The 23,332-nt window shown below is 37.3% G+C and overlaps 1 protein-coding gene across 2 annotated transcripts; it reads right to left on the bottom strand.

The window, feature by feature from the left end:
- Positions 1-368: 368 nt before the first annotated feature.
- Positions 369-22,415, bottom strand: G2E3 (G2/M-phase specific E3 ubiquitin protein ligase). Of its 2 annotated transcripts, none has more exons than XM_036384506.1 (16): positions 22,344-22,415; positions 19,656-19,710; positions 18,262-18,359; positions 16,217-16,318; positions 14,595-14,719; positions 13,350-13,515; positions 12,561-12,667; positions 11,389-11,505; positions 10,449-10,573; positions 10,211-10,343; positions 9,414-9,536; positions 7,953-8,263; positions 7,135-7,316; positions 6,800-6,972; positions 4,845-5,044; positions 369-4,253 (listed from the first exon to the last, which is right to left on the bottom strand). In XM_036384506.1, the coding sequence occupies exons 2-16, from the start codon at positions 19,693-19,695 to the stop codon at positions 4,021-4,023; spliced, it is 2,235 nt and encodes a 744-aa protein (XP_036240399.1). In that variant the 5' UTR covers positions 19,696-19,710; positions 22,344-22,415; the 3' UTR covers positions 369-4,020. The 2 variants fall into 2 exon arrangements, with proteins under 2 accessions (XP_036240399.1, XP_036240401.1); XM_036384508.1 differs by lacking the exon at positions 22,344-22,415 and adding an exon at positions 20,599-20,835.
- Positions 22,416-23,332: the final 917 nt, after the last annotated feature.

Genomic DNA, 23,332 nt, shown 5'->3' with positions numbered 1-23,332 from the left:
TGAAGTTTCAAGAAGAAATAACCGAAACAGTTTTGATACGACCACCTCATGACTAAACGGAAGGACTGATGTTTCAAAACCAAGGATCTAGCTAGAAATAAAGTCCTGTAGTTTTAGTGAGTTACCGTAATGGAGAATAGTTACAAGTTTCCTTCCCTCTGCCTCACATGGCACATACCCGCAGGCCCCTTGCCTTCGTGCCCCTACAGCAATCCCACCGGGAAAGAGCCGCCTTGCCCCAGCTCAGCTTTGGATACCACGGATAAACACTTGTGTAAATCTACAAGTACGCAGATGAAACTATAGAAAATAGTGATAACACTTCTAGAGCTAAAATCCGTAAATCAACAAAATAAAAACACGGAAGCTACGTATTTAACCTTTTATTGCACTTTGCACATATACACGGTATTTCCCACAATTACTGATTATTCAACACTGACGCTACAAAATATTGCTTGAAGATGCAACAGAGTTTAGGCACTGATCCTGCAGAGTTCAAGTTAGAGCTAAAAAAATTTACAAAATTACAGTATATTGCATAACATTCTAAATACCATAACTTTAAAAATATCATTGTTTATGTAATACAAAATCAGCAGGTTGGTTATAGTTTTTTACAAACATTAACATTTTGAAAATGATTTTCTGTATACATATGATTTGACACATTAAAAGTTTTTGCATTTTTATTTTTCTTTTTTCCTATTAGATATTCCCTTAGGTAAGAAACAGAAAAGTTTGATCTTTAAAATGTTTTACCATATAAAACAGATTCGAAATATACTTGAAAGGCATATTTTGTAGGCTTGTATGTTGCAATTCTATTTAAAGTAGATTTTTTTGCATATACAGAATGTGAACATGAATTAATTCAAAATTCTCATGTTTTCAAATTCCAGGACATGGCATCTTAATGAAGATAATCAAAGGTGCAGCACACAATGGTTTAGACTTGTAGTACGAAGAAATTTTTTCTCCTTTGGACTATATTTCACTCTTCATTCAGTTAAAAAACCTAACAGCTTTTTCTGGTAAGCATCCTCTGAATGGGCAAAAAAGCAAGTCACAGATTTCTTATTCCTTGGTTTTTCAGACATAGAGCTAAAATACTTGACGATGGTTTTTTTATTCTATCTACATTATTAAGGAGACCATACTAAACCCACTGATACTAATATATTACAGTTTAGTAGAAAATTATCACTCTAGAAAACAAATAGCTTATTTGATGTGCTAATTCCAGATGGAAACTAAGGGTTTGATGCAGAAACTGTGAGGTGAAGTTCTTTGGCCAAACACAAAAAGGACTGCAATAGTTCTTTCATGATGCTGACAAGTCTTATAAAAAGAAGCACTGTCTATAATATATTTTATACATTGATGCGTACACAATTATTCTCCCTGTGTTACAGAAATACTGAAAGTAAGTAGCCTCCCTAATTTCAAGGTATGCCTCAGGCTATATTTATGTAAAATGAAAACTACCCCATAATATTGCACTTCAATGATCTGCTACAACCATAAAAAATATAGGGTCCTTATAACTATATAAATTGTTTCTACAATGTCAAGACAAGGGATACAAATCTGTGTTTGGAAGTTAGCTTATTCAATGGAATTCTAATGAACAGTTTAAAAGAATTTATGACTGGTCTATAGAAATGCTGAAAATGAGGAAATTGCTTTCCAGAGCAGCATTCAGGAATACCACTTGAATATATGAAGTATTATATTGGAGTGTCTAGATAGAGCTGATCAATCAATAGAAAAGGGAAGACAACTTGTCTGATACTGACATGTACCCGTTCAGGACAATGGGAACAAAATCTGTGCAAGATCGTTTTAAAGTTGACATTTTTTACACCTGGCATATAGGTTAGTTCTGCCTTTATATAAAAGCCTTTCAACTCCTGAGTTCAAAAGTTATAAGCAATAAAAGGTGTGAACTCTATTTTTGTAATCTCAGGTATGTTTTGAAGCCTTATGTTCACATTGTTTTATTACTTCTTTCCCCACTGAAGGTTTTAAAATGCTGTTTATTTAGTTCCAGGTTCTGAACAATTTCTCTTGCCACTGCAGGTACCAAAAGTCCTCATCCTTTAAAATTACTCACATTCTGCTTGCTACTTTTGTAAAATCTGTACTTCTCATATGGAAGAATAACATTAGAGAACATATTCATCATTAGCTAGGCAAGAAAAACAAATACTGCACTCATTTTAAAGTATAATATGATATTTGCAGGAAAGTAATTATATTTGAAAAATACAAACATACAACATGAATCTTTATTATGTAAACAAATTTGTGCCAAACCACTCTCACTGTAATGGTAACAGACCATTGGGAAGGCTAAGACTAGAAGAATTTATTGACATAATGAGAGTCAAAAGTTATGCAAAGATCAGAAACACAAAATATTATTGGAGAAGACACTGAGAAAATGCTTAGTATATAAAAAAGCCAAATTACATTCTCCAAGAGATGATATGTTTCTTTTAAAGGAGACTTGAATATGCTTTTGGCCAACAAGCAAAAACCACTCTAAATCTTGTCTTACTTTCTAATAGTCTTAAATTTATAATGACAAGACTGATGAGATTAGATTGTTTTAGGCATTAGTAATGAAAAATGTCTGATCTATAAGGACTTGCAATGATTTCCTTAGACTTTCTATTATTTTTGCAGAAGCACCTATCCATTTATAATTACTGTGGATGTACTTTCTTGCCAAAGAATTCAAATGTAAAGCAATCCTGCTTATATTTTCAATTCAAACCAAGCTATATTAATTAAAAAAGTATATAATTATTTTCCAGTATTTTGAATAATGTGCATACATATAGACAGATACATGTATCTGCATTACATGTATAGCACAGCTTATGTTAAGGACATATAGCACAGGCAGTCAAAACAGAGGGAAATAGTATAATTTCAAAACAGAGAGCAGCATACATTTAAAAATAATGTATTTAAATGTCCTTTTAATGTCATAGTTTTTGCATTAGTAACATTAAAGTATTGCTGTATGGGAATTTCACTACTTATATTTTACAGCTTAATGGCCCAGCCATTTGCACAAATTACTGCAGCACTGAAATATATTTTATACAGTGCTCAGAATGCGCCTATGACTGAACTGGAAGAATTTAGAATAAAAGCTAGAAAAGCATCAGGCCCAGACAAGCTTGATGGTCGACTGCCTTTAGTTTAACAAAGAGTTTTAGTGCATGGTTGAATGAAAATACTTAAATGGAGGACAAGTGTATATGCTCTAATGAGCAACAAACTTTTGTTCTTTCATACTTTAAAACATTACATCTAACTCCTATATTTCACTTTGAAAGACCAGGTATTGTTACATGTTCAAGATTTCCTTCTGGTTTTTACTATTTTGGCTCTATGAGTAATTAAAAATTAATGTATGACAGTAGAATGCAGAAATGTGCAAATGTCAAAGATCTTGTTTAAAAACAGAGACACAAGTTCAACCAAATTTTGTTCTTACACTGTATTATTTTAGCGGTTTTCTCCGGACCTTCCATAAGAACATAAATGAATCAATACAAAACAAAACTACTGAAAAACTATATATAGAACTGAAGAACTGCATCACAGTTTTATGCAAGACAACTCTATACAGCAATTATCTTCAAAATGTACTTGGCTTGTTTTTGACAAATAAGTTACTTAAGTATTTGATACAATCCACATACTTGCCTGTTACAGAGTGTGTTTTTCATACCTGTCTACAGCAAAAGCTAACATTTAAACAACTTCTGCACGAGATGTAGGACTCTTAAGGTCTACTTCAAAAGGAAAATTTTTCAGGAGATAAAGGCTTTTTTTTAATTTGAAAATTGTTTTCCATCTCATAACAGCTTTTAGCATAATTTTGGAGGAAAGGTCAGAAAATACTAAAAGCATGTTGTCCAAAAATACAGTAGCAAACTGAAAGCAGATGTTCCTGCAGAAAACTCAAGTTTCCAATGTTCAGTTTAATAGCAAAAATACTTACTCCCTTTCAACTCTTAGTGTGTTTCTGATGGTGAGCTCCATTTTATTTTTGAACTGCTGATACGTCTTTGTTCTAGGAAGCTCTAAGCAATTAAGAAGTCTGTTTCCAATGGGATACCTTATATGTAAAAATTTAATAGTAGGTTCAGGATCAAAACCAATGGCTGGTATATAAGAGGAGCCTGTTACAAAGAGCAGAATATCCTCCAATGTCACTACAGAGTCACCACCTAAAAGAAAAGGATTAAGTTTTATCACTGATTGTCTATTACACATTAGCCATTACCCCACATGTTAAGTGCTAAGGGGAAAAAAACCCCATATGAAATCAAATCAATATGCTGAATTAATATGCAGTTATATGGCTACCTAAGAAAAGTTTAGCAAGAAAATCCCACTTCAGTTACTCCTGAAAAATCTTGAGTGAATACAAAAATCTCTTCTGCAAGCGAAAGATAGGAAACAGAGGTCTTTAAGATTTCAGACAATCTATCTAATAAAGGATTTTTCTGTATCACTTAGGTTGTGTGTTGGATTTTCATATTTAAATTCACAGGAATCCTAGAGACAATCTTTCAGATATTTACCACTCTAAAGGTCTGGGCAACAGTTTGAGAATTCTAATTAGTAAGAAAACAGGGGAAGAAGGAACAATTAGGAACTGACAGTGACTACAAAACCTTGATTTATTTACATCACTGAAATCTAAAAATCAAATTCTGTATGTATACCAGCAACTAAATAACCTGGACAGGGAAGGGGAGGATTTTTTCATTTAAAAAACAAACAAACTAACAAAAAAAAACCAAACCAAAACTTACTTTCCACATCTTGCAAATAGCCCATCCAAAAATCAGCACCTTCAACTTTATTTACATCTGATGAGGAATGGATTGTAAAGAGATTGTAAACAGTTTCCGCTGAAAGTCTTTCAGGTCTGTAGCAGAATATGCTAGAGAACACATCTGGGTGCGTTTGCATTTTCTCCAGAACACCAAGCGTTTTCAAACCCTGCCTAAAACTAGGAGAGGGGGATAAAAAAGGAGTGACAATGCATCAGAACTGTGCAAGATGGGATATAATAAATCTTCCCCATCTCCAGTCTCTAAATCTTGTCAAGAAGGTTACATAGTACTCCCATTTTATCTTGGGAAATGCATTTAAGTCTCATTTTAACAATCTAAATGTTTCTGTAGAGCTTTTTGGGGAGATGAAAGAAATACCAATGATATGTAGAAATTAACCTTATTTCCTGGTACTTGACTGTATGTACAAGGCATACTTTTAACTTTAGTAAGAAAACATAGCAATTCTCTTTCTTACAAATAGCTCTTTGGAAAACAGCCTAAATTCCTTGTCCATAGACAAAATGAGTTCTCTTACAAGATAGCCTTTGCTTGGCTTTTGCAAGTTTGCATGTGTGGTTATTTCTGCCTGTGACAAATGCAGACAGCAGCATGCTGGGCTGTACTGGAACTGTGTTGCCAGCAGCTCAAGGGAGGTGATCTTTTTCCTCTGCTTAGTAGCAGTAAGGCCACACTTTAAGTGCTGTGTGCAGTGCCAGGTTCTGGCAAAGGGTGACTAGAAAGATTAAGGGACTACAGCATAACCCTTTGAGAGGCTCAGAGAGCTGGGATTCCTCAGCCTAGAGAAGAGAAGGTTCAGGTGGAATCTCCATATGTAGAAATATCTGAAGAGAGAGGAGGTCAGAGACAGGCTCTTTTCAGTGGTGCCCACTGGCACAGAACATTTAACAGCTAAAATAACCAAGTCTCTAGTCCTTTATAGTGACAAGTAATTCCTTGTTCTACTCTCTTATGCCCACCTTAAGCCCATCTCTCAAATGCTCTAAACTCCACTACCTCATGGTGTTTCAAGTTAACTTAATATTAAAGTGTTTGAATTAGTGCATTTGTTTAAATGCACTAATTATTATGTTTTACTTTTTAACTCACTAATTTTAAAATATGATATAGACTGTTCAAACATGCCAGAGGGCCTTGAACTAAAGGACTAAATTCTTCTGACCTTCATTTAAAAAAATCCTCATATTAAGAATCAGTTTTCATAGCTCTTTGAGACAGTAATCAAATTTGTCAGAGGTAATACTATATGTGAAATTTAAATCAGGCTATGCTTGTTGGAAAAATTAGCATCCAATAAATTTTTACTGAGCAGATGAAGAATGCGAATTGGAAGTAAGGCCAGGGACCAATCAAAGAACAGTCAAGAGTTGCAACTTTTCCAGCTCATGAGGTCATCACTACCTCACAGAAACATCAATGCAATGCTTATATTCTAAGCAGGCCAACTTGCACTTGTTTAGAGTATTGCACTCCTAATAGCACACACCAACTCCCTAATTAGAACTCTAGAAAACTCATTTGAATTCTAAACATATGTTAAACATTTCTAAAACAAAGATTCTAAATTCGAGCAATTCTGAATTAGAATTGAACATAAGCTAGAGAAATTTTACAGTGCAAAGGTCTTTGTGATGCTGTAGCTTCAAAACTGTGAATCCACCTTCTTCATAAGGTTGAAAAGGGAATGTAACGTGACCAAGGAGAAGTCAGAGCAGATATGTAGAGAAAAAAGTTTTTCAGCTTAACTACTTAGTTAACAGCTGCTACTTAAACAACTGAAAATTACAGTACACTTCAGTGGTTTAAATGGAGTAAGTAAGTAAGAATACCTGAGAGTTAGTTTTAGCAACATACTCTTTAGAGCTGCAGTGAGAAGAACCAAGAAGTTTGAAAACTCAAGCAAAACAAACCTTTCTAGGGGTAAAGTAATTCTCTTGATTACATGATAGATCAGTATGTCATTCACCAGCATGTTCTTATCACACAAAGCTGTTACAGGTCTAAAACAGCCAGCAGCAGTGAGGAATTCACAGCAGTCCTGTAGTGTAGACTGTAGGCTGGACAGACTATTTGCATATTTTATCTGCATAAAAAGATAAGTTAGGCACTTATGTATACACACATGTAGTAAACATTTCTGAAAAATAAATCTTTTAATTTCAACATAATTTATATTCAGTAAGTCCTTCTCTATCTCCAAACATAGTCTTGAGCAAGAAATAAAAAGAAACTTATTGCATATTACCGTTTTTATTGTTTGTGCTACATCAACATCAGCAACATCTTCCAAAACTGGCTTCGCATTCTCTGGACCATAGACAAGACATTTGAACAGTGTTTTGGAAAAGAAACCAGGAGGTGGACCACCATGAACCAGAGAAACAGCAATCATTTTACCAGCTTCAAAATAAAGATTTTCTTTTAAAGCTGCAAATAAAAAAGTATGTTTATTTAGATGCATAGAAATTATTTTTGATCATTTTTTTAGTAGAAAATGTCATAGTACTGTTTTTTCTTAATGACTTTTGCTATCTTCTGACAGTTCAAACTATAAGACCCTATTTTTACATAGGAGTACCACATTCTTTTGTGCCAGCTCTTCAGCCACTATCAAGGATTGGGAGATGTAACTTCCACTTTACACCGAACTCATATACAATTCTGAAGCGTAAGAACTCAAAGAAGCTAACTTGGGGTCTTTTGGAAGCACACTATGAGAAATAATGCTCTAAAAATTTGAGGAAAGGAAAATAATTAGCAGAGAAAGCGAGACAGAAAGAAAGAAATTAAATTAAAGAAAACAAATAGACTAACTAAAAAGTTCCAAGTCTAGTTATATGCTGTTTTTCAATGGTTGTAGTCGACTTTTCCAACCAACCCAAATTTTTAAAATTACAAATCCACACACCATCTCTCTTTAGAATTGAAAAAATAAAAAAATCAATCCCCAATTTTTATCCTTCAGGACTATACTTGTGAACTGATGCTCATACTGGATAAAGATTAAAAAATATTTTAAGTTGCACACTTCTCAATTTGCTTTTGAACAAAGCAACTAATTACCTTGAAAATCAAGGGACAAGTTCTTTCCAAAAGAGCCCTCAAACAATGATGAATTCTGAAGGTGAAGCATTAATACTTGGAATAAATGGTGTTTTGATGCAGAAGAAGTATTTGTCTTCGATCTATTTTTGCAGTTTGAGAAATTTACTTCAATAGTGTTTGTAGGACTGAAGATGCGCTGTCTAAATCCTTTTAAAGCACTACTCCAAATATTTTCTGCATTGATGTTAAGTCTTGTTGTTTTTGTTTGAACTTGTACCTTTAACTCCTTCAGTATATTACAAACTTCCTTTCTTTGCTGTCTTAAATACCTACAAGAAAATTGCATGTATTCTCAGATTAAATCTATGATTTGTAATTAACAACAGTTACACAAAAAATATTTAAATAGTATATTAAGAAGAACACTTCTTTAAACACTGTGGCACATTCAGGTATTGCCTGAATTATATCAGTAAAACATTTAGTATATATTTAAAAAATTTTAACACTATAGTGGCAAGTTTTAGAATACCTCTAAGACCTGAAAAAAGAGGGTGAAATAATTACCCTGGCATAAATCAAATAGTGATTTTCTTAATTCAGTGACTCCAACACAGTACCAAGCCATCATCACACGAGTTGACATTTAAACAGAATGAAACAAGTAAGAAATTGAAGTTTATAATTTTGCCTTACAGATATTTTGCAACCAAACTAGAACAATCATCACTATAATAAAAAAAGTATATTTGAGAGGGAAGAAAATTCTCATTAAAAAAAACAAGATGTTTTCTTTATGAGCTTCCAACCAAAACTATCTCAAATACCATATTTACTAGAAACACCTTATTTGCTTATCAGAATTGTTAGCACATAAGGTAGAATACATAAATTAACTACTCACAAGAAGATAATGAATTTTATGTCCTCAAACTGAATATTCTATATTAAAACTGTTGTTTTAGCACTGACTTTAGTACAGTCACGAAGTATTCATATGGTACAAATACAAAAACATTAAAAATTTAGGACCTATCTAATTAGAAGAAAGCAATTAGGATTCTTTTAATTCCCTATTTTCTAAAGAATGTTTAGCCATGCATCAGTAAGGACAAATATGCATTTCTGGGTTTTGACCCCCTTAGCACCTAACCTAAAAACTCACCATAGGTTTCATTCTTTTCCCCTCATACCCCTCTAGCATTTATAAACAGCAGAAGCCTTTCTCAAGCTATGACTTCTGATTTTAAGTGTAAACTCATCTCATTTTTGACTGACTATATACATATACACACACAAATATATAGGCATACTGTATAGAGTCACACAGAGAAATATATATGGATACTGTATATACACACAGATACGTATAGATACTGTATATACACAAAACCACACACACACACACAGTCTGTAGGAAATACAGTAAAAAGCCATGTGCTAGATTACTCTTCAAAATAAGAAAAACAGAAGAAATACTTGTGCCTCAGGGACCAGTTCCAGTTTGACATCACTGGAGATGGGGACACTGTCACTCTGTTGGATGCTGGCTGTTCTAGGTGTGAGCACGGTGACAAGTTCTGGCACATCATCTTTGGTGATCTAGAAGTCAAAACAGTATTTTAAGAAGATACAACTGAAGAATGCATGAACACTTCCTATTTCAAGGTAGCAGTATAGTTTCCCCCTAAATCAGTACTGAATCTCATTTGTATCTCCATTTTCATGAAGTCCACCAGTGCCTGAACTACAATTTTGAAAATAATGATTCTGTATTTTATTACACCGTGGACTAATTAGGATGTGTTTTTAGCTGCATCTAATACATCAGATGAAAGCCCTGACTGACACAGTAAGTAAAAACTAAAAATATTAGTTCTTACAAACTTGAAAACAGCAGAGGAAAACATTATTATGAACATCTGTCTTCAAAGTCAGGCTTCTAGAACACTATTTAAATGGAAAAATTCCAATAAGCAAACTTAAAGCTTTGCCATTTGTATATTCTTAAGTTACCACTAAATTGTTGAAACTCCTTTAACAAGGATCTATCTTTACCAAACTAAAAAATGGTTTACATGCCACCAAATTCAAATAACTATAGCAAACTTACAGAGTTCATGGCTTACTCAGAAAACTTCAATCACTAAATTTTTTATTCTAAATTTAATTTGATTTGCTATTTAATTCCTATGGAATAAGCCATCATTTCCTCATGTTTAAGTATTATCTTAGGGCAATGATCAATTTCTGTGAGAAAACAGAAAATTACACACTGGAGTAGAAAACTGCGTGGAGATCCAGATGACTGCCGAGGGGACTTTGGAGGTGGCTCTTCCAGCAAACAAGGTGTTCCATTTGAATTTTCAGAGGCAGACAAAGCACGCTTTTTCCGTTTGCTATACTTCCCTGTAGGATTACAATTTATTAATTAATGAATTTTCTAGTTGCAAAATATGCTTATATAACCTGAAGTTATCATTTAAGAAATCACTGTCACATCCATAACTTCACCTGATTTTGCAAAGATACTTCTGCATTCCATGCACTCCCAGTTTTGCTCCCATGCCTTCAGAGATGAACAGGCCAAATGAGTCCCACGAGAACCGCAGTACTGGCAACGCTGAATTTCCCATTTGCTAAAAGGAAAAACTTCGGTATTTAGAATTAGACAGAAGAATGAGGCTAGTTAAAGCAAAGACTAATCATAAGGGCAATCCTGACACTAAACCAATAAAGCATAATTTTATCAGTCTGGCAGAACTGATTCTAATTAAGGAGACTTTCTTCACACAAGATATACTCATAACTGGCTGCAATAAGAAAAAAAAGCTACTCATGTTCCAGCAGCTTGCACTGAGTGAGGCTATTAGTACTCCTCTGTTCTGAAGTCAACAGATTGCAAGCACTATCTTCTTCTCCTCCTGCTAGTCAGCAAACTCCTCTGTGTTTTATGGTATCCACCAGTCAGCTTTTCCAAATAGTAATTCATTTAAAGGAGAGCTCTCTAGGGAAACATTCAAACTACTGACGACCTAAGTCTACTACTTTAACAATAACTTCTTGTAAAGGCTATAAGTATTTTAACACTTAATAAATTGCTGAATTAAACTCTGAATGATACATACACAACATTAAGTTAGGTACATGCTGTGTTGATGCATAAATTCTACTTCAGCCTGTAAAAAATGAGGACAAAGTAACTGATAATCCATTTAATTTGGTTTTCATGGCTTTTATAACCAGATGAAATTAGAGAAATTTAGCACTGAAATATGATTATATTGAGTAAAACAAAAACACTATCTAGACAGTGTGTTCGCTTGACATTAAAACGTGATGCCAAAAAAACCCCCAAACACTTATGTACATAAAAATTATAAATAACAACAATAAAAATATGTCAAAAAACCTATTCTATCCCAAGTTATACTTTCCTGCTAAAGTATCATACCTATCAGGTTCATTATAGTCTCTTCCTTTCTTGCAGAGACACCTTTTAACATCACAGTGTTGATAACAATGCAGTAAGTCTTGATATGCATTTTCTTCAAGTTCCCAAGATGCATCCCTGTAAACAAGGCAGAAGATTGGATATCAGAACTCTATTTCTGATTGTTTCAATGTGTATTTTGAAAAAGATATATGCACAAGCATATGAATATATTTCAATCATGTCATGTACTAGGTAACAGACAGGGGGTTTCTAGGTAAGTGAGAGGGGGAAGGGGGGGAAGTCTAGTAAGTAAAATAATACTATAAAACACAGACTTTTTCTTGCATAAAGTTACTTTGATTTCAAGTATTTATTATTTTTCATATGACTTCAGTGACACAGCACATTTGCTCTGTCTCCATCTCTTTTTTCTCTCACAGAAAACATGGATATTTGTTTAGGCAACCTACATACATGAGTTACAACTGAAACTGGTTTCATGAATGGTAACTCAGAATGTTCCAGGCCAGTATGGTGAAGTTCATAAATTATTTTGACTCTTCCTCCTCTCCAGAATCTTAAGCTTCTGTCTCAAGAGGGAATTGATGGTGCTCTCTGAAAACTAATAGTTATTAAGTAATAATACTTCTAAACCAAGAAGCATCATTCTGATCTCTTTCTGTCATATTTTGAGCCTCTTCAGGTGACAGAAACAGGAAAAACAGCTTGGAATTTTGGAAGCAGATATTATACTAACAAAACCTTTGCAATCCCTTGGCAGAAGACAGGAGCTGTATGGCTGAGTAATCAGCCATGACAGAAATTCAGATAATTAAACTTGGACACAGAAGGTACACTTCTTAGCAATCTCTACGTTAAGGAAAAATTACTGTATTTAAGAAGTGCTTTTATCTTCCAATTGGGTTTAGAATTTAAGCTGAATCATGCCATTAAAAGTGACTTTTCAGAGCTTTCTGTTTTGTGTTTGATAGAACCAATTTCACCTTTGCCTATTTTTATGCGCATCTAAAAGGAAACAGGCTACTCCTTACCAAACTGAACAATTCTACAACTGAAGGTAGAACCAACATTTCACATATTAATAGCTGAAGTTCTGTAGAATAAAATAAATGTTTATAACAGCCTATCAAAGTTTTCATACAAGAACAGTCATTAACAAGATTACTTACCTTTCTGGAATGTGTATGCCCATTCTCAACATTTCATTTTGAAATTTGTCCTTGTTATTACATACTGTGCACCTAAAGAAAAATATCCCAGCACTCAAAGCTTGATACTGTGCCAAGAAAAAAACAAAAAACACAACAAAGAAACCAGACCAATTATTGAATTACTACCATCTTTAATATGACAATAAATTATGTCTTAATATTCAGACACATTACATTCATGGATACCGTCCTGACATGGGTGTTAAAGCTGGTATCAATTATGATGTGACTTGACATTAAAGCAAATGGCAAGAATTTTCTCTTCCTTTAAGGAAAGAGCTCATATGCCAGAATAAGATTCATAAACAAAAGCACCATCCTTTTCAGTCAGTGTAAGTAACCTCTCCAGATCCAGTGTAAGTTTACAAAAAGAAAGTTATAATTTTTTCTAGTCTTGGATTTAGCCAAAGAGAACTGATGATGGATAAATTACATTTTTAGCACTCAGATTCTACACATAATGACTTGCAAGAAACTTGCTGAACTTCAGTTCCTAAAAGTAGCAAAAGGAATGAAATATGTATCATACATGCAGAAACGTGGAGGGGCCACAGGGAGAGAAAAATTAATAGCATTAAAACCTCAAAATCCTTTTCTGTGCATAAAGCAATTTTAGCACTGCTCTTCAAACCTAGTATACTTCATACCTACTACCTACTCTTACCAGTAAGCAATTGTTCCATTATTTTTAAACAGAAATGTGATCTCCATGGATGCAAAAAGACTGAACGGGGGAACCTGTATTACCTGCAAGCATTCTCGATGAAACCAAGCATTTTTACAGCAAGGACTTTTCAATACAGTGTACACTGGAAGATGTTCAACCAAATCCAGGCATATTGTGCACTGTGAAGCTCCTCTAGGTTCTTTATCCATAAACTCTTGGACTGGTCTATGTTCCCAACAGTAAGATCTAAAAAGAGTAATTTATGGTTCTGTTAACAAAACAACATTTTAAGAACCTTCTTCATAAAATTTAAAAACATCAAAATTAATTCATTAATCAATTTTTCATGAGTAAGTGCTACGCAACAAGCTAAAAATGCAGACATACTGGTTTTGGCTAGGCTAGAGTTAAATTTCTTACTAGTAACTTGTATGGTGATGTTTTGGATTTGTGAAGAAATCAGTGTTGATAACACAGTGATGTTTTAGCTATTGCCCAGCAGATCTTGAACAGTCCAGACTTTTTCTGTTTCTCACCCCTCCCCACCAGTGAGGAGGGTAGGGATGCACAAGGAACTGGGAGGTGAGACAGCTGGGATGGCTAATCCCTACTGACCTAAGGGATATTCCATATCATGACATCCAAGAAATGCAGCTCTAGAACAAACCTTTCTGAAAATGCCTTACCTTTACACCTACTTGAGGTAATGCAAGTTGTTTTGTGTTAACTGCCTGCCAGACTTCAATCCATCTACCCTACAAACTCAGCTCACAACAAGAAGGATAATGCACTCAAGAGTATTTTGACTACAGCCAAGATGCTAGACAGATGACAGTAAAAGAAAACAAATAATTTTTTGACATTTGATATTAAGCCCATTTCCCCTGAAGTCCCTCTCTGATAAACTTGGAAACACAACAAAATGGCAGACACTGTGTTGTGACTGTTGAGAGATACAGGTATCCAAAGCTCTGCCATTTCAAAAAGGCACAGGAGACATGCAAACAAATACCCAAATTGACCATTATGCAGTTTATTTCAGAGCTCAGAATTTACCGCTCAGTTTTATAAACAACTTAACTACTTGTATAAGCATAAAGTCATGTATTTAAAAGTGTTGAGAATTGAGTTTATAAATATTAGGTACACAATGTAACTGTTTGACTTTCATGTCTACCACAAATCAGGTATTTGATTCCTAGATAATCTGATGTCATTTGCAACTATCAGCCTATCCAATAAGAAGCCATGAAAGAAACCCAAGTCACCTCCTGTATAAATATAATAAATTGAAAATGGAAAAACAACAAAGCCCCAAAACTCACCTGAAGTCTTCCATAAACTGGAAAATGCATTCCCTTTGTATCCCACAAGGAAAATGGTAACTTCGTTTGCATTTAGGAGCTACACATCCAATTGAAGCTCCCTTTTTCTTACAGATATTACATGTCTAGAAATAATTTGTTTTGGAAACAGAATATTAACATTTTAAATACAAGTAAAATTACAGGAATTAAACCAATAGAAAAGTTACAAAAAGTGTAAGAAAGAATAGTAGCTAATAGATTAAAATTGTGACAAGACTAATGTGGTTTAGCTCTGTTACAAAGAGTAAACATATGCAGTTATTTCCCAGACTTAATGTACTGGTTTATATGCATATTGTCTTGTGACATGTAAGATAACATACAAGTTATTTTACCAGTACTTATAGTTTATACAGCTATAATAGGCATAGACATATATATGCTTATATATAGGCATCTATAAATTATTTACTCTCAGCTTCAAGCTCAGCACAATGTCATGAGGTATTATGAAAGTTTAATTCACTCTTATTTATCTGGAACTTACCTGTGGAATAGCAATAGTTGCAAACTCTAGAGGCCCAGGGAAGCTGACTTCAGTTGTGGGGTGAATTGTAATGGAGCATCCAGGCCACACTGTGATCTCAGGAACATTCACCAAGCCTCAGCCTGAACCAACTGCATTAGACTAAGCCTCTCCTGAGGCTCATCAGAAACACTGTCTGCTCCCAGAAACTAACAGGTATCTAATGAGCTCCTGTTTTATAACAAACAGCCTTGGAAACTGTTTTCTTGCCTGAATAACAACCCAAGTGGAATAGTATTTTCATTACTGAAGCTTCAGAGAAAGTTACCAACTCAAATTGCAGCCAGGATGGAAAATTACTGTCACTAAAGCCCTCTTGTGACCAAAGTGAGACCATGGAGCTGGATTCCCAGAAGACATGGGGCCAATGTGCATGTCTCAAACACTGACAACCCCAGTGGAGCCAACCAGGGACTGCTGGCAGTAACACACACAAACTGCTGGTGATAACCCAGGACACACCGTGAGAAAGAAGATTTGACTGTAGCAGAGGGCCCGGCAGAGATTCACTTGTCTATGAGAAAGAACCACAACACAGCACAGTGCAAGCACAGGAATGTGGAGCAGAAGTGGGCATAGACTATGGGGTAGGATTTAGACCCCAAAGCCCTCCAACCCACTTCCAGAAAGGCCTGAAACAACAGACTGCTCATGAGAACTAATTTACATAGAGGGCAAGAAATCTACCTTTGGGGTGGAGAAACCTATCCCCAGAAAGGTACACCCCACAAAGCCCAAGGCCAAGTGTGTAAATGACTAATTAAACTTTCTGACCTCTAGTGGACCCTCTGACTTTTGTCACTCCTTTTGCCCAATAAGCAAAATCTTAGGTGCTCCCTTCTCCGTAAGGGTGGATCATTATAATTTCTGCAGGGTTTTTTTCCTTGTGGCTTCCACAAATCCAACATACTTGTTATTTAAATGTAGAGTTCAGGTGCTTGAATGGGTTCAGCACATTGTCCATTGGAGGAAGAAAACAAACCCCACAGGCAGTACTACGAGCACTTAAAAGTTACCTTTTTCCCCTTGTAAATACCAAAGACATCATTCTTACCAGTTTTGCAGCTCTTTTTACTTCTTTTCTAATATCTGCGATCAAAAATCCATCTACACCTTCATCTTCTTCACCCCTCTGCCAAATGCCACTTGACATTAACTACAAAAACAAATTAAGTATTTCAAAACATCCACCTAATCTAAAGATTTAAAATTACATACACTGCTTATCAAGTAAGAGAGAAGTTTAGTCTAAAAAAGCTCACATGGAAACATTTTAATGATTAAAAATCTGATATAAAACACATTTTTGTCTGACATGACAATAACCAGTAAAATGAAAATAAGTATTTCATAACATCAGAGTAATTGTATAATACTGCAGGGCCAGAGATAGTGTATTTTGCCTTCCTTTTTGAAGTATACAGACTATTCAGATAATTGTCAAACAATTACTTTCAGCATATAAATCTTCAGAGGAAGTAAAATTAAATTAGCTTAGTTAATATGAATGACAATTGTGCTGTGAAGATAATGAAGCACAGTAGGAAGTAACTGTACTGAAGTGTCACCTAAGAGGGAAAGTAATTCGCTTTAGAGGAGATTTAAATAAACACAGAATCAAGTAACTAGGCAAATCAGAAGAGCTTGATGATAATTTAAAGTTAGGCAGCAACATTACAGTCTTCAAATAACTGAAGAGTTTCACAACTTGATGCCGTTTATATTCTTTACAGTCTCATTTTATAATGTCAACATAGTACCATTTAAACTAGTTTTATCAATATTGTACTCAAATAAATGTAAGATTACATACCCAAACCAATTAAATATATTTTTCCAACTGTGAGACATTTGGCAAAGAATAATTAAACTGTCACTAATGTGCCTCTTTGTAGAACTCTTTTCTTATATAACATACACTGTATTTAAGTAAAATCACAGGGCTTTGCACATTTTTAAAAGAAGTAGACACAAAAAATGTTAAAGATACTACAATGAGCTTCCTGCAGTTAAAATACCTTTTAACTCCTAAAGCTCAGTATTGCATGCATGCCTTTTCCTACCTGTTTATCAGGATAGGATTTTTTCTTATCATTTGATATAGCCTTATATAGGAGACAAAATTACCACTAACATGGTATAATGGCCTCTATTTTCTTACAGCTGCTTAAAATTTATTTAAAATCAAATTTCTCTATCTTTATGTAACTTCAGAAAACCTCCACTCTCCTCAGTTTTTAAAGGATTCAGTGTCCAAACTATTAAATCATCTACAATCAACACTCTTTAAAGAACTTGTTGAGAAAACATACCCCCTACATTACTTCTGGTACTCGACACTCATTTTAAAATTGGGGAGAACAATTCAAATTATATTTATTAACAAACAAAAGATTGCTTTTTTTGGTGAAGTAGTGATGTTATTCTAAAGACTTGCAAAAATTTAGAGTTTGAGAGGAAATTTAAGTATACCTTTAGGAATATGAAACTTGGAAAATGTCAAGGGTGATAACAAAAGCTTCAAGTTACAGCCATAGCTTTGTTTAAATTATACACTTGTACTATTTAGTGAAACTATACTGATATGATCAACAGGTTACATATAACTTAACTGAAAATTAAGACTTAAGTTGTTACAATGTTCTGTGTAATGTCAGAGAACAGCTCACAGCCAGCAAGAAATATTGAGAAATTAAAAAAAAAAAATTCTGTACTTTCCACACTGGGTGGAATTTTCACTTTTCAAATTTTGAAACTACATTTTTCTTATAGGAGGCAATATGTAAGTGCAAACTGTTCCTTTTGTCTTAACATGTACCTTCAATGCTATTTGCTATGATAGGTTAGGAGAATTAATGAATTCCTTTAAATGGACCATGAACAGAATTTAGCTTTGAATAAAGGCTTGTTGGGATTTACTTATTTCATCTGCTGCACCTGACAAGTACAAGCTTTCAAGGCTATCAGTTAAAGCTCACATTTCAAGCTTTGCAACAACAAAATTATTACAAAAACGTGACAGGTTATTAGTATTAAATACTTGTTGCACCTTTTTTTCAGATAAACCAGAAACCCCAAATATCATTACCATACACTTACCAAACAGTAATAATGAACAGTGAGATTGTATTCCACATAGGTCCTTTTTTCTCCATACTTTTCAGGGCAGTCATCTGTCCGTCCACAGAGAACACAGACTAAAATACAGAATCATGTTTATAAGCACAGTGAGTGTACTGGAATTGCTATGGATCAGCTACAGAGCAGTAGCTTTCATCTCTTTCAATCACATGCATCTTCAAGTAGATTACTGGATAAAGGACAGTAGATATCCCTTTCCTTATTGTTGAATTTTATAATAGATACAGAAGAATGTACTATTTGTTCCTCCTCTAGTTACTAGAAAGAAAATACTTCACCAGCCTGCTGATTCAGTAGTGGTCTATCAGCCAAGCTAAATTCACAAGCAGACTGTGCTCCCAATTGAAATATTCTTCCCTAAACACCCAAAGAGAATTGTGAAATGGCCAACAATGTCCAGGTGCACGTGAAATGTCATCTAGTTGCTACCACAGCTTTTAAAAACATTTAACAATTTGAGACAACACTGCATTTAACTAAAACCTTGAGGACTTCCCACTTACCAAAGCTTCTAGCCCACTATCATAGTTCCATGGACTTTTAATAGCTTCCCTTTAATTCCCAGTAGATGCATAAAATACATTTACAATATCCTAAGATTCAGAACAGTCACAGTAGTAACAATAGGGCTAAAGAAAGTGCTGAATGGTACATCTCAAACACAGCTCTGTGTGACTTGGCTGCTAAATTCACAAGGTTACTTCCTTAAAACATCTGCAGAAAACACTATTTTAAAATAGTCTAATTACAGCAAACAAACCTAAAGAAGTTGTAAGTTATTTCTTTTTCATTTCCTGAGACAAGAGGTGATTCTAACACAATTTCACATAATGGTTAGGGCTGGAAGTGACCTCCGGAGATCATCTGGTCCAACCCCCTGTAAGGCAGGGCCACCTAAAGCAGGTGACACAGGACCTTGGTACAGGTGGGTTTTGGATGTCTCCAGAGAAGGAGTTCATGACCTCTGTGGGCAGCCTGTTCCAGTGCTCTGCCACTCTTCCACATGTTGAGGGGGAAGTTCTTGTGTTTTAATTCATGACCATTGCCCCTCATCCTGTCACCGGGCACTGCTGAAGAGTCTGGCACCACCCTCTTGACACCTGCCTCTGAGATATTTATATGTGTTAATGAGATTCCCTCTCAGCCTTCTCTTCTCCAGACTAAACAGGTCCAGCTCCCACAGTCTCTCAGGAGCTCCTTGTGTGTCTTGTACTGAAGAGCCTCAAATTGGACACAGTAATTTTATTACTGGAAACTCATCTACTCTTTGAGCATGAATAAAACAAGTCATGACTAGCATTATATATGCAGATTAAGTATTTCTGAAATTATTTTATAAAAGCTTTACTCACTTTGTGTGCTTTGAATATCAAAATTATTCCTTTTGCTCATCCTGAGTTCTTCTGGCTGTCATGCAAAAGAAACAAGGTATTAAATACATCCAGTGCATAAATGAACATTATACAGCTCTTTTATGTTTATTCAAAACTGCAAAGAAAGTGTATAAACTCCATAAACCAAAAGCGGTATTATGATAAAAGAATATCATAATTCAACTGTTATTGTGGGAGACAGGGGTTCAGAAAGCAGGATGCAATTGTCCAGAAAAAAAATCTTAGAGCATGAAAGATATAGCAACTTTTACCTATTTCCCCAAACTAACAAACAAAGCACATTTTATATTCAGAAGAGAAAAAGTCCAATGCAACAGCTAGTTATCTACAAACTTATTTGTACAGAAGAGTTCTTACTTATTTTAAGCAACAGAAGTAATGGTTCACAGATAACCTAAGAAACAGCTTTGACTTCTGCTCAAATAAAGATTGTACTAATACAAAGAACTTGAAAACAAAAAAATAACTGGGTAGTGATGTGACTATGAATATAGTCTTAACTGTTTGGAGAAATTGCAGGATCCTGGATCAGAGAAATCTTGATCCACAAAAAAGCCAAAGGGAAAAGAACCCCACAAACTAAAAAGGTGAGGAATCCAAAACTGGGACATGCATACAAGGGAATTTACACTATGTAGGACAGTGTATTTTACATTCTGAAGTAGAAAGTAATTTATGTAGAAACAGTGATCTAACTTGCAACGTGAGCTGCCCTTTACTGTGTGCCACACCATGCACCCTATCCTAGCCCACCTTGGATAAAAAAAATCAACCCAAACCAAATAATCCCTAGTTTCTTCACCACAGCATCAAAATGATTACTCTTTCTCAGCACTCTTCCAAGGAACACATCTGTAGATCTTTGACTTGCCTTCCCTTAGGAAGCTGAAGAAAGCATTACCTAAGTTCTGCAAGCCAAGAGTGATGGCCTGCATCCCCAGGCTGGAACTCAGGCAGGCGGACCACTCCTCTTGCTACAGGGAAGCAGCCAGTAACAAATCCAAGGGTCAAACCAGAAGCCTGACAGGCTGCCAACTATCGGTGGTCCGGTATTTGCAGGTTTGATGACTACCAGATATCAGCTTCAAGAACAAACTTTAGGTTAATTCAAACTATTGCAAATAAAGCACTGGAGCAATTTTACTGGAGATCTAGGGAAGGAAGCATATTGAGAAAGAAAAAGAAATGGAGGCAGAAGTCTCAGGCACAAGGCAAGTGCTCTATGCCACTGAGAACCGGAGTAGTTGCACAAAGGACCTTGGCCACAAAACGGTCTAAAAGGAAAACAAACCAAAAAGCACCACTACTAAACTAGATTAAAACATTCCTAAAGACACACCACACTGATAGTCAGATTAAATAAGTGACCACTCATTTCCCAGAAACACACTTCCCTTTTTCTAAATAAAGAGGAATAACTATACTTAATCAGGTACAGAGGGAGCAAATGACCCCCAGAGCTCTCACACATTCCCCTTCTTCAGGATTTCCCCAGGATGGTCACTGTCAGTTTCGCCGTTCTCACGCTCCTGCGGTAATACAATACAGAAACTGCCTACACACGGCCACATAAGCCAAGATTATTTTTGGTAGAAAGCCCTACAGGTGGACAGAGCATATATATGCGGCTGGAAACAAGAAAATCACCTACACACCTTTCCCTGGCTCCAGGAAAATAGAAAAAAGAAAACGCTACATCACCCCCAATTCCCTCTACTTTTCTCAAATTCTTTCGGGTAAGTGAACCCAAAGTTCGAATTTACAAGTTAAAAGAAAGCGGATCACCCATTAAGGCCCCCTGCATTGGTCCTCGGGGGCTTTTCACAGGAACAAAGCAATTCCGCATCCGTCTGTTTGCAAGGCAGGAACGACCCCATTGTCGCCCAGTGTCTTGAAAACCGGTGTAAATAAAACGCATCTACTTTGCCTAAACAGGCTAGAAAACTCCTCAGAGTGGGTGTTTAGATTTTGCTACATTTTGTAATTTTTTTACTGCTCCATAGCGTAACGCGATTCAAGTCTTTTAACTAGAGACTGAAAAAGAAACAACAAAGCAAGCCCCAAGAGGCACGGTATAACGCACACGTTTTTCCCAGCACAGGAACAAAGGACATCTCCCGAAGCCCCTTGTGCACCCCGAATTTCTACACAGTGGGACCTCCAGGTCCCCCCGCGCTCACTCCCCGGAGCCGCGTCCCGAGAAAGTCCCGTCCCTCGGCGCCCAGCCCCGGGCGGGCGGGCAGCGCTCCCGGCACGTCCCGTCCCCAGGAGCCGGGGCCGGGGTTCAGGCGGCCGCGCTCCCCCCGCGCCTCGCAGGGCTCAGCCGCCACCGCCGCCCGGCACAAGGGCCACGGCAGGTCCTGGGCGCGACGCCCGCCGCTCCCCTCCCGTGCCGCACTCCGCGTCCCCCCGTGGCACCGCCCGTGTTCCGCTAGCGCGGAGGCCAGAGGGAGCATGTTTGGGTAGCTCCCCCGGAGCTCCGGCCGCTCCGAGCGGCAGGAGCCAAGCTGCGGCGGCTCCCCAAAGCATCGGCTGGGAGGCTGCCGCACGTGGCTCCCCGCACGGCCAAGGAGGGGGCTCCCGCCTCCCTGCCCCGGCAGCTCACGCAGCCCCGGAATCGCCCCGGAACCCCAGGGCGGCACTTACCGCTCGGACCCGACCGAACCGGGCCGAGCCGCGCCGCGCGCCAACCGACGGCCGATTCAAACACCAACATCCGCCCCCTGCCGGAAGCGCGGCCCGGCCCGGCCCGCCCAGCGCCCCCGCCGCCCCGGAACAGAGGGCGAGCCTCCTGTGAGGATTTACCCGAGGAAACAATAAGTTGCGGTTTTTGTAAGAAATACTAAAAAAAAAATAAAATTCTGTCTTCTGCAGCTTGTTCTCAAGGGCCTAAACTGCCACCGTGTCAGGCCGTGCTGACCCTTTTTTCCCCATAGCTGCAATGAAACGGAGTTTCTCAGCAAAGTTGTGTATTTGATGTTTATGCTGATGTTTTTCCATTGGAACGCTACTGGTGTTGCACCACGTCACAAGGGAGTTAATTCTAGCGGCTTTGGGATTTGGCGAGTTCTTCTCCCCTGTCCAGCAGAGCTGGAATGCTGCAGTGCCCAGGTCCATACGCTGGGAATGCTGAGCCGTGTCAGCTCAACACCCAGCCCTGCACACCACCGGGAGCGGCTCCATGAGCTGGGAACGCTGAGCAGGGTCAGCTCAACACCCAGCCCTGCACACCACCGGGAGCGGCTCCATGAGCTGGGAACGCTGAGCAGTGTCAGCTCAACACCCAGCCCTGCACACCACCGGGAGCGGCTCCATGAGCTGGGAACGCTGAGCAGAGTCAGCTCAACACCCAGCCCTGCACACCACCGGGAGCGGCTCCATGAGCTGGGAATGCTGAGCAGGGTCAGCTCAACACCCAGCCCCGCACACCACCGGGAGCGGCTCCATGAGCTGGGAACGCTGAGCAGTGTCAGCTCAACACCCAGCCCTGCACACCACCGGGAGCGGCTCCATGAGCTGGGAACGCTGAGCAGGGTCAGCTCAACACCCAGCCCTGCACACCACCGGGAGCGGCTCCATGAGCTGGGAACGCTGAGCAGGGTCAGCTCAACACCCACCCCCTCGAGAGCGGCTCT

Source organism: Molothrus ater, chromosome 6, assembly GCF_012460135.2.
Source record: "Molothrus ater isolate BHLD 08-10-18 breed brown headed cowbird chromosome 6, BPBGC_Mater_1.1, whole genome shotgun sequence".
NCBI classification, from domain to species: domain Eukaryota; kingdom Metazoa; phylum Chordata; class Aves; order Passeriformes; family Icteridae; genus Molothrus; species Molothrus ater.
This window is presented reverse-complemented; position numbering and strand designations above follow the sequence as displayed.

Bases quoted from the DNA above. Each gene is read 5' to 3' on its own strand.
- G2E3 (XM_036384506.1), bottom strand. From the start codon at position 19,695: ATGAGCAAAAGGAATAATTTTGATATTCAAAGCACACAAA. The intron at 11,506-12,560 runs GTAAGTAATCTT...CCTTGTTTACAG, and splicing joins GGCATACACATTCCAGAAAG to GGATGCATCTTGGGAACTTG. The intron at 4,254-4,844 runs GTAAGTTTTGGT...CTTTTCTTTTAG, and splicing joins CTATTTGCAAGATGTGGAAA to GTGGTGACTCTGTAGTGACA.